The sequence below is a fragment of the Castor canadensis genome, chromosome 5 (assembly GCF_047511655.1).
Source record: "Castor canadensis chromosome 5, mCasCan1.hap1v2, whole genome shotgun sequence".
NCBI classification, from domain to species: domain Eukaryota; kingdom Metazoa; phylum Chordata; class Mammalia; order Rodentia; family Castoridae; genus Castor; species Castor canadensis.
In genome coordinates this window covers 139,581,553-139,593,893 of record NC_133390.1, presented here as the reverse complement: position 1 = coordinate 139,593,893, position 12,341 = coordinate 139,581,553, and the positions used below count along the sequence as shown (strand labels likewise).

The 12,341-nt window shown below is 43.3% G+C and overlaps 1 protein-coding gene across 1 annotated transcript in view; it reads right to left on the bottom strand.

The window, feature by feature from the left end:
* Bfsp1 (beaded filament structural protein 1) overlaps positions 1-12,341 on the bottom strand; it is a 36,975-nt gene that overhangs the window by 17,120 nt on the left and 7,514 nt on the right. The window contains exons 3-4 of the mRNA XM_020154668.2: positions 5,483-5,578; positions 3,802-3,894 (exon numbers count right to left, since the gene is read on the bottom strand). Of these exons, the coding sequence (XP_020010257.2) occupies positions 3,802-3,894; positions 5,483-5,578 (189 nt within the window). The remainder of the gene's footprint in view (positions 1-3,801; positions 3,895-5,482; positions 5,579-12,341) is intronic.

The following is a 12,341-nucleotide window of genomic DNA, read 5'->3' as shown; positions in this document are numbered from 1 at the left end:
ACTTGCAAATGCACTATGCCTTGCAAATTGTAGACCTGCAGCCTCAGGACAGCAGTCAACATAGTGCAAATCCATTACACCTTTCCTGCCAGGCCTCTCCTCACCACCTTGACCCTGTTCACCTTTAGATCCCTGCCCACCTTCTCATAGGATTCCTCCCCTAGGATGCCACCTGCATTGCCTCACACATGGAAGGTCCTAGAACACTCACTGCGGAGAAAGGAAGATAGCTGTCCTTTGGTAGCTGGCACTGTAGCCAGGCGATGATGCTCACTACTTATAAATGTTGCTACTTAGCCCAGACCAAAAGGTCACTGAATGACTACAGAATCAACATGTATGCCCTCCCCACTAACACAACGTGTGGCTTTGTGACCACGCACAGCTGTAGTCACACTCCACTCCTCTGCATCCCAGATTCAACTATGGAGAGACTCAGCCATGGGGCTAACCCTTTTCTGAGAGCACCTAACCGTAAGCATGATGGCTTCCTCCTCCCCCATATCACCTATGAGGCCCAGGTGCCACGCCACTTCTTTCCTCTACTGAGACATCCCTCAGGTCTCCACAGGGTTCAGGACCCCTCTCTACAGGGAATAACAAGCCCAGCTTCCATAACTCCAGGTGTGTCCCATGTGGCCTTTGGCTATTAGGGCACTAATAGCATGCCTTCCTGACACATAAACCAGTTGACCTGGTTCCTAGGGAGCAATGCTAACCATATCCTCATTTGTGCAAAGGTGACTTCCACAATTCCTAAGACAATAACAAGATTCAATGTAACGAACCTGAAAGTGACTAACTGGTTTGCAGAATTGTTAAGCCAAGATTCATAAAGAATTGAATGCTTTCTAAATCTGAGCCTCTTGATCTTTGTGTGCATACAAATCAAGGAGATCTTGCTAAAATGCAGAGCCTGGCTCGACCGGTATGAGGTCCAGAAGGGCTGGACATTCTGCATTTCTCAGAACTCCCAGGGCTGCTATCAAATAGGTCCTATCAGTCCCTATGTTATTAGGACTCAAAAGGATTCTGTTACAAGTGAACATATGATAAGATTTTAAAAGCCTGTTTGCATGTAACTCACATTAAATTAGAGGGGAAAGTGAGTTTGAAAAATAAAAATAAGGTCTCTGGAAAAGAAACTCTGACAGAGAAAATTAGGCTTCAAGAAAGCTATAGTAGGCCTGGGAGCGCCTCAAAGACAGTCATTAAGGAGAACAGGAGTCTGAAATGGTATTTGGTTGGTAATTTGGAAAGAAAACTCCATGAAGGTAAAAAAAAAGTAACTTTCCTGCCTCTTAGATTAAACTTGGCAGGGTTCAAAAGTGCCTTCTAAGGCAAATTTGGGGATTTCTTTTAATTTTGACACAAAAAATTAAGTTAAAATGAAAAGACTCAAGCACATCATACCCAGCCCACTGCTTCTCCAGCCTGTCTGTGCTCTGGTTGCCAGAGAACAGAGCCCTACTTCCTAGGGACCACTCACTGACTTAGGGCATGGCCTGAGCACATTTCTGGGAAATTCCTAGTGTCACCAGGGTTAAGAACCACTGTCTTAGGTCATCCTTGGAAAAAAAAAAGAAAGAAAAAAACCACAAAAAGAATCTTATTGATCAGTCCACCAAACTCTGTGGAGAAGGGACATGGTGAGTGAGTGTGCGTGTGTGTGCGTGTGCATGTGTGTGCATGTGTGTGTGCGTGTGTGTGCGTGTGCATATGTGTGTGAGTGTGTGCATGTGTATGCGTGTGCGTGTGTGTGCGTGTGTGTGTGTGCATGTGCATGTGTGTGTGCGTGTGTGTGTGTGCCGGCGAGCAAATCTAGGGTGTCAAGCATACTAAGCATGTGCTTGTCCACTAAGTTACACTCCCAGCTCCCCAGCTGACATTTTAATTTTAGCTAGCATCATTTTCAGTTTATTTTTATATTGTATCAAATGCATCACAAAATTCCAAAGACCACATCAGGGAAAAAAAAAATATGTCACTATCCTGTTGAGCAGCTAGAGAGTTAAGTGAAGAGGAAAATGAGAGCATGATATTGTATATAATATTTAACACTCATCCCCAGTTTTTGCAAACTGGCTTCAATAATCTCCATCTCTTCTCAGGAGCTATCATGCCACAGACTCACACAGTCATTAGCACAGCCTGGTCTTCAAAACGTATTTACTACATGTCTGATCTGACTTTCTCTATTAGCAATGTATGACCAAATTGATACAGAGAAAAAGAAAACAACCCACTATGATTTCAATGTGCCCCCCAAAAAATTCATGTGTTGGAAACTTAATCCCCAACGCAACAGTATTGGGAGATAGGGCCTAGTAGGAATCCTCAAAGTAGGGAATGCTGTTTCAAAGGGACCATGAGAGCTTTGTCCACATTGATCCTATAGATTAATGTCTCTGTTAAAGAGCTTGCAGAGGACGAGGGGCATGGCTCAAGAGGTAAAGCACTTGCTTAGCATGCAATAAGCTCTAGGTTCAATCCTCAATACCAAAAAAAAAGAAAGAACTTGCGAACTGACTTCTCATGAGTACTCAGACAGCTCATGCCTTTTTTGCCCTTTCTGCCTTCCACCATGTAAGAAGCCCCTCTTACCAGACTGCCCTTACCAAAAGCCAATGCCTTCATCTTGAGTTTCCCAGACTCCATAATTGTGAGAAAGGAATTTCTGGTATGTATAAATTACACAGTCTGTAGTATTCCATAATAGCAGCACAGACTTAGACCCAATCCAATTTTTTTTTAATGGGCAAACAATGTGGACAAATATTTCAACAAAAAAGATATGTGGGTAAAAAATAAGCCCATACAAAGGTGCTCATTAGTCACTAAGGTATGCAAATTAAATCACAATCAGATACAGAGTATACCTAGCAGAAGAACAAAACAAAAAAAGTTAAAGGCTGCCATATCAAGAATGCACTCTCATTCATGACTAGGGGGTGCGACAAAGGTACATACTATACATAACTATAATGATAGCTGGAATACGAGTTGTCCCTCCAAAAACTCATACTGGAGTTTAATCTCCATTGTGCAGATTAAGAACATGGAAACTAGGCAGGTGTGGTGACTTATGCCTGTAATCTCAGCACTCAGAATGCTGAGGCAGGAGGATCAAGAGTTTCAGACCAGCCTGGGCTACATAGTGAGACCCTGTTTCAAAAAAGAAGATGGAAGTTTAACTGGACTATGGTGTAAGAGGTGGGGACACTAGAAAGTGATTAACATTAGAAAAGGCCATGACTGAATCCTGCTGGCATTATGAGAAAAGTCAAAGGATTCACACACACACACACACACACACACACACACACACACACACACACACACAGTCTCTTGCTCCGGGATGCCCTCTACCACGTTGGAACTCTGCCTGCAAAAAGATCATCACCAGATATGCCCCCTTGACCTTGAATCTCCAGAACCATAAGTCAAAATAATCCTCTTTTCTTTATAACATATCCATTTGTGTTATGAGCAACAGAAAAAAGACTGAAACTGTACACCACTGTGGAAAAGTTTATCAGTTTCTTACAAAGTATACAAGAGAGAACAGATGACTACTTCCAAGAGAAAATGATCAGAGACACAGTTTATGTCCTCTAATATCTAAATATCCTCATTTACCTCAGAATAAACTTCAAACACAACAGTGACTGTGACTCCCCTCATGGTCTGACCCACTACTTGTCCCTGGGCTTCTGCCAAAGTCAACTAGACCCCCCCAAGGATGTGAGGAGAGGGTCCAGGTATGACTTCCCCCAAGACTGGTTTGCTTTCCCTTCTTACCTCCCTGATCCCACCAGCAATGGTGGACACTGGAGGAGCAGTCTGGATGATCTGCTGCAGGATGCTGATGTAAGTCTGAATTTCCAGAAGATTCTGTTCAGGGAAGGAAAGCATTCTTGTTATAAGCTGATCTTCCCAAATCTTCCCCTCCTGTCCTAGGAATGAATAATTTCACACATTCTTCCACAACAGTGATTAAGCTGGGGATGAAAAGAGGGTGATGAATTGGCTGCCACTGATAACACCATGTGTCTACCATGAAGTGGCCACTTTATATCCCCTTTAATCTTCACAAGGACAACAGGGCAGATGAGTTAACTAAGGCTTGGTTTTTGTTTTTGTTTTACTGTTTCCCATCAGTTACCTTAGCTGCTAGCTTCACAGAGTTCTGGATAGCAGAAACATGGGAGAAAAACAGAGCAAACCGTGCCTGCAGGGTACAAAGGAGCCTTCTGGCACCAGCAAAGAGGGGGCAGCTTTGATCAGTCATAAATGTCTAAGTATCAGACAAGACATTGAAATCTCCTAAAATGTGAGTCCTATAAAACAGGAGGCTTGATGCCTTAACTGGCCAGTGCTCTATCCTCAGTCATGGGTGATGACTGATAGCACAGCCTTTTCCAGAGAGACATCTTGGCCAACCAATGGTCATCCTGTCCAGGAAACTACACAGGCCCACATCATCCCACCTCAGGCCAATGGTCAACTAAAGCAGGAGTACAAAAGACCAACAACCTTCTTGCCTCTTAGTAGGATCCACCCTATGGTGTGATTTATACTCACTCCAGAGTTCCGTGGGCATCCAGATCAATGCTAGTAGGTATCTTTGGGAACCAGAAGCCTCAGAGAGGCAAGAAGGAGCTGGGGTATTGATATACTATCTCCCATCAGCCATAAGTAGAGGCTGCTTTCAGGGACACAAGTACCCCACTACTTCTCTATGGGACACAGCAGTCTCCAGTTGCTGGGAAATGGTCCTCAAACAAAGAGTTGCCTATACTGGCAGTAGGAGAGAGTTCAGAGCCCACAGTCAAGGGAAGCATGGAGGGTCAGGGTCAGCCATTCACAGGCCTATTACACTAATTAACTCACACAGCTACTCTGGAAGGAGAGGCTAGCATTTGCATTTTGATGATGAAAAAACAGCCTAGAGAAGTCAGGCCACTCACCCATAGTTCACAGGTCCAGGATTTGATTTTTCCAGTACACCAAGGCCCCCCAACCTGAGAAGCTGGTTGGGGCAGATAAAGACCAGGACACTATAGGAGAGGAAGCACCTGAAGAAATGTGTTCTTCAATAAAGACTGAGAGCTATAACACAATATTTTTTTTTTTGCTTTTTTTTTTTTTTGCATTTTTTGAGTTTAAACAGTTGACCATTTGTAGCTTAATCAAGACAGATCTATCTAAAGCACTTTGTAAATGATAAAATTAGATACTAGTCCCCACCACTACAATACAGATACTACTCCCCAACTTACCCCCATTGCCTGCTTCTCTACACATCTTAGGGTATATAGCTCAGTACGTGCTGTCCAGTGATGATCCATTCCTGATTTGGTTCAGGCAAAAATGCATGTAAAGGTTGCCCACTCCAGCAGTCCCAGAATGTCCTGGGCTCATCTGAACAAACCCAAACTGGGTTTTCTGGAAGGAAGGGCTTCAGAAGGGTCACAGTTACCTTTTTGTACCTGTCCTTGGCTGCAGTGATATCGTCTTGCAGAAACTGGGCTTCAAGCTGAAGGTGCAGATTATTCAGCAAAGCTTCATCAGCTTCCTGCAATGAGAAAAAGCCACACAGCCTGAGTTGCAGGGGTGCCTTGGTGTAAAGTCAGTCAGGTACCAGAGCACACAGACCACAGATTCTTGCTCAGTAGGTCTGGGAGTGGGTCTAAAAGTCTACATTCTAGCAAAGCCACTGAACCCAGCCTAGAACAGTAGTTTTTACCAGGGGGGTAAATTTGCACTCAAGGGTACCTTTGACAATGTCTGAAGACATTAAGTGTCAGTACTTGAATGGTGGGTGTAGGTACTAGGTAGAGGCAAGGGAGGCTGCTATATACAGGGCTTCCCCCTGACCCATACACACAAAGAGAACTCTAGTCTAAAATACCAATAGTGTCAGGGTTGAGAAACCTTGATCTAGAAAGGTTTTAGAAGTCAAACCTCAGAAAATTCTAAAACTCAGAGGCTGAGGCAGGGGGATCAAAAGTTTGAGGCCAGCCTAAGCTACATAGCAAGTTGCAAGCCAGCCCTGGACTACCTAGAAATACCGTCTCAATCCCCATCCTACCCATCCCCCACAAAAAAAATAAAAGAAAGAGAGATCTGAGAGTTGGGGGTATTTACATACTATATAACCTTAAAATTAAACATCCTACATTTAACATTTATATTTGTCTATATCTTGCCACCAATAACTTGAGTTTCTACGACTAAAACAGAGAAATGGTTTTCCTTTAATACTGAAACCTGGATTTTAACAATTTTCTCCCAAGAACTGTTAACATTCATCTTAAAATGAAGCTTTAAAACAAAACGCATTTTTTTAGAATGATTGTTGTCATAAACAACATTTGTTACTTTAAAATTGGAAATGACACTTAACACAAGTTAAATTTTCTCTTGGAACTTTCTGAAAATTCAGCCTTTTATCACACTGATGTTGGTTGGATAAACCAAATAGGCATGTGATGTCTAAAATTGTCTTAGATACTTCAAGTGTTCAAGGCAATATTACAGGTGAGCATTACTTAGGTTGGACAAGATTCTCTACTTCCTCACCTCCCACACATACTTATCTGGCATGCACACCTGCCATATTTACCTGAGGCCTTGGTAAGTAGATTTTTGCTGACTTATTAACAACTGACAATTGACTAGTTAATAGGCCTGATGAATATTAGCAATGGATCCTCATTAATAAAGGTGGATATGGGCTTTGACTAAAATATTTAAGAGGGATGAACAGAGTTAAGACAGACAAAATAAGTGGACTGGCCAAGGTATTTTGAGACACCACCAACCCTTGTACTGATAGGGTTTAGGTTCCAGCAAAGCCTTTGGACTGTCTCTGGAAAGGCACTTGATTCCTTAACTGTTCTTGTAAATGACTACTGATGTAGGAAGATTCCTAAATACCAAAACTGATAATCAGGTTATGGAAATTGACTCCTGCAGGATCTGCCTTGAATGACCTATGATGCCACACAGCTGGGACTTCATGAAGCCTACAGAGCAGGTTATGTAGACTTTGGGGACTTGCATCAGAATAAATGCTCTGCATCCATCCCTATGCCCTTTGGGAGCAGTGGTTCACTGTGGAGTAACTCACCACCCCAGAGCCGGGGATACCCTGTCACAAAGATATGGCTTAATCTGGGGCAGAGGAGAAGGGATGCTGGGTGAAGACCTGGAGCCAATTTCTCTGGATGTTTTTCTAACCCTCCCTTTGCCCTTCTTAAGCCAGCTGAGGATGGGGTGGGATGGAAAAATCTCAAGTGTCTATATTTTTATCAAAAGTGAGTCTGCAATGGATCCACAATTACTGGAGCCAAAGAACTGGACATAGGGTTTTGAGAATCCCTTGTATTGTGACTTACAGATCAAACATTCAGAATTTTAGAAATAGAAGGTCCTTAGAGGTCACTGGTCCTCAGTTTTTAAGCCACTAGTACTACCCTTCAAAGTGCCCATGGAAGCCGACGCATAGGATCAGAGCAAGGATGCTTTCTTGTCTTCCTGGTCACAGGGCTTCTGGGGGTTGAACCCAGCATGTGCTCCACCACTAAATTGCACCTCAGCAGAAATCCTCTTCATATTCTTATAGAGCATAATGGGCTACAGGCACCCCCATCTGTCTAGCAGCCCTGTACCCTCAGGGGTCCTTCAGGTGACTCCAGGGAACTTGAGAGCTCTGTCAAGTGCAGTTCAGAAACTGAGGTCTATTTTACAGAAAGGATGCTTAGGCCTAACTGGTCAGTGGGTCATTCAGCTAGTTACAGAAGACAAAGGGCTGGAGCCTGTCTTGGGCTTTTCTGCACTGGTTAGGAGTTGGGTGTGGGGTAAATACCCCATCCTGCCGATGCCTACCATCCCTCCCACCACCTGCTTAGGATCAGGCCATCAGTTAGGCCTTTAAAACTGTGGTAATAACAAAAGGACAGTCAATATTTGTCCTTAAAATAGGGACTAACCAGATACTTCTGCTTTGAGGACAATCACCTAACAAACTGACCAGAAACATCCCCTTCCATCCCCTAGGTGAGTCAGTGTTGCTGGAATGTGTGGTTGCTGATCTGTTGAGGAGAATTTGTTTTGGATGTGTTTTCTTTTGTTTGTACCAAAACTCAGAAATGTGTAGACGCTGTGTTTTTATTATGCTTGTGATGCTGTCAGCAGGATGTTCAAAAGCTTCACCAGAAGCATCTAGATTTTTCTGAATAGAAAGTTTGGGTCAACAGTCTAATATTAGAAAATAATTTAACCCAATAATTGTGCATATTCTAGATGTAGAACAGTGGTTCTCAAAGTGTGGTCCTTGGTCCCTCCCAAAATTACTAAGGCTGATGTCCTTCCAGGGCCTAGCCTGGAGAAAGAGACTGGCAGATTTCTCTCTCTTTCTCTCTCCCCTTTGTCTCATTTTCCTCAGGTCTGCTCTCCCTCCCTCTGCATTCTCCCCATTCTTCCTCCACCCTACTTTCCCCTCGGCCTCTCCTCCCCCAATCTCCTCCTACATGCTATCTTCCAGATTCCTCCTCTCTTCTCTGGAAGCTCCTTTCCAGCCTCAGAGGAGTCCTTGGCCATGTGGAAGCTGGTAGCGTGGAAGGTGAGAGCTTCATATCTCACCCTTCTGTGCCCTAACACCCCTGGCCTCTTTGCCACAGACAAGTCTAGAGACACACAAAATGCAGGGAAAAATCATGTATGTCAGCCTTTATGTATTTTAATTGTTTTTAAGTGAATACATTTAAGTAGAACCTATATCACCTTAAATTCCTGGAGATTTTAATGAAATAAAGTGAAAATTTTGAAGCCTGCTCCTTTTAGTTTCCTTAAGATAAGCAAACTCAGGCATTATCAGGGACTAATAACTTCCTGTTGTACATCTTTAGTGACAATGAGATCTAGACAAACTTGAATATTTAAAAGTCATCTGAAATTCTTTGCTCCATCGAAAGGCTGGGAGTGTGAATAATTTTGGCAATACCATGTAAGTAGTTTGTTGAGGAATTTATTTCCCTTCAAAGAGTGGCTTTCCTCAGCTTATCTAGATGGCTATTAGAAACGCAGGAGCTCTAGTCAGGAGGTTTAATTACCTGGGCAGCATGGATAAGCAGCAGGTTGTGAGAAAAGTAGCAACCAGTGCTTTCATATACATTGTGATATTTTTCCAAACAGGATGCAGAGACTGGGCCAATGATTCCCCATAGCCACATCCAAGGAAGAATCCCTTCTGCCAGTGAGGCTGCAGGAAATGGGCACTGAGGCTAAGTGGAGTCAAAATTTTTTTGATTTAAAGTAAGCAGACATCCAAAGACTTGTCCACCAAAGTCACTGATCTGATCAGTTGACAAGATGAGAATTCTACTTGTCCCTTTCAGCTTCTTCCTTCTCATCTGATAATCTCCATGGAGAAGAAAAGGTACAGCTGGCCAACTCCTTGGGGGGCTTTCTTAATTGGTGTTCTCTGGAAGCTTACCCGAAGGCGAAGACATGGTGTTCATTTGGGTGGTGAACCCAAGAAGCAGAGGTGGGGGAGGGAGGAAGTGACACAGGAAGGGAACAAAGCCCATAAGGGCAAGTTGATGAGCTAACTGATATTACCACTGTGAGTGACACAGTCCAGTCCCTCTGGGAACCCTGTTGGAGGCCCACTGGATCTGAAGGAGGTCTGAAAGAGGGACAGCTGGGGAACTTAGCCATCCACTCCTGACCCTCACTGGCTAAGGTTCACTCCCTGAGCTGTTAACACTAACATTTTTGGTCTATGGAGTCATGGAAGTTCCCACAGCCAGAGGGAGGAAGCTATGTGTGTCCAGCATGCTTGGGTGATGGGTTGGATGTCCCAGAAAATGCGAATAGGGCATCAACATCTAGAGCTGAGGGGCCATCTTTAACCTACAGCACTGTGGCTTTGTGTCCACCTTCTGAAAGACACAGATTCCCAGATTGTTCTTAGGAAGCAGAGAATGAGCCAGGAATAAAAGGCTCCTGTTTACACTTGACATGGGGGGCCTGTGGGGCTCCAAAGTCATTTAACCTCAAAGGAGAGTTTCTTCACTGGCAAAAAGAAGGGGGTGGACTGGGTTATTTGTGGGGGTGAAATCTGCCCCGCCAATAACCAAGGGCTGTTTAGCAACTCCCATGAGCTAGTGCAGGGACTCCCCAGTTCCCACATTTGCATGCCGTGTTCATGACTTTCACCAGGTCTGAGGACTACCATACTAATGTTCTTTAGATTGATTCATTTTTATCTAAATTTATTTGAAAAGGAACTTTTTGTGTCACTTGCTGTAAATAAAAGATAATCATAAAAATTCACCATTATGAAAAAATTACTCTTCCATGCTGAGGGCCTGGCTCAAGTGGTAGAGGGCTTGACTAGCATGTGCAAGGCCCTGGGTTAAATCCTCAGTACCACAAAAATAAATTAAAATCATCTCCTATTCTACCAGGTTATACACTCCACGTTGGAGAAAACTAAGCTGGTAGCTGTCACCTCAGGTGCTCTGTAATAACCATGAGCAAAGACTGTGGGCCACCATGTGACAGGCAAGTCATGTTGATTACTATGGAATTTAATTCTCACTAGGCATGTAGACATGCTTCCACTCTCATGGTAGTGGGGACCATGACTGTTCCCATTTCACAGATGAGAAAAAGGAGGCTCAGAGAGAAGAGGGAATTCTTCCTCAGTCTCACAGACACTCAGCAAGAGGGCAGGATCCCATTAACAAGCTCCACTCCTCTTTTGGCTGCATGGCTTACTTGTGGGCAAGAACATCTTACCCTGGACTCAGAGGACAATCACGTCAATTCCCTGTGCTGGTCCTTATCTGGGTTCTTGGTACCATCATTTCCTAGAGCCTTCATAATATTTTTCTGGGACTGATACTTCAAATATGCACACTCTGTGTCACAATATACATGAAAGTGTCACAGCTGTTTTCTGGGTGTGACAACTGTGTGGGTGAAATGGTGCATTACCTTTTCCTTATTTTTCATTATCTATATCATCCTATTTTTCTACTGAGACTATGTGTTGCTTTTGCAAAAAGAAAAAATGACAGAAGGTTTTAAATCCACTGTCACTTTACCCCGATGATAGAAAGTGAACTTCATCTTTCTTCCTCTTCCTTGAGGCATACCCAAGATGGCACAGCATGTGTGATGGCCTTCAAAATAAGTCCAGAGAAAGGTCTGCTTGCACTGAGGACAAATATTCACAAGCAGCATGTGGTGGTGTTGGGAAGGGACTTTGGAGTGCCTACATTGGCACCTAATTGAAGTGTGTTAGGTTTCTACATCCTTAACAGCCACAGTCTGTGGACAAGATGGCGGCCCACTTGGCAGCCAGGAACTGCTGCCAAAAACAAGAATAGGATGAGATATAGGTGTTAACAGAATAACTTGGTGATGTTAGGTGCTCATACAAAGAAACTCCCAGCTTTGACTTACAACAGATGTGGGGCCATCAATCCCAGGCTACCTGGAGCCTGGATCCTTGAGGCTTTCCTGAAGCACATTCTCACCATTATCTTCCTGTTTATATCTAGGTTGCTCATATGTTGTCCTATTTGGCCTGAGACAGTTCTGGATTGTAACCATTGACTTTAATAGTTATTTTTTGACTTTCCATTATTTTATTTTACATTTAATTTTTTGAGCAGGCAACATAATCATATAATCCAGAAGGTATGAAAAACATAGAATAATATCTCCTTCCCATCCATTTCCCACATCTAGTCCCTTTCCCTTCCCAACAGACACAACCTTTGCTACTAGATTTTCTGCCAGAGCTATTTTATGAGCTGAGTAATTATTGATGCCTCCCCTTTCACACAAGTATCCTGGTTTGGACAGCCCATTACAGTGTATGTTCACATAGAGAAGGAGCACGATAGGCAAGTAATAGCAACAAAGTAGAATTTGATTTTCAAGATTCTAGTTCTGGTTTTTACATCAACAGGCAGAATAATTCTTTACAACAGAGGTTGTCAAGACAAAGCTAGGAAATGGCAAATATCCTGAGCTAACCTGGTGTGGTTGCCTGGAGTTATATGTGGAGAAATCTAAGGCTTATCTGGGCCCAGCAGAGAAGAGCGTGGTGTTTCATCAGCAATTATGATGAGGTTATAGACATGAAGGAGTGGGGCATAGCAGCCCACCGGTTCTAAATAAGCAATCCTTCAGTGAAATAGTTTCCATGGGTCCTTCCACTCCAATATTTAAGCAATGAAATGACTAGAAAAAGACAACATTTAGAGCTGTTTGCCATTTGTTACAGTTCATGATTATTCTGCTATTCATAACAGTGC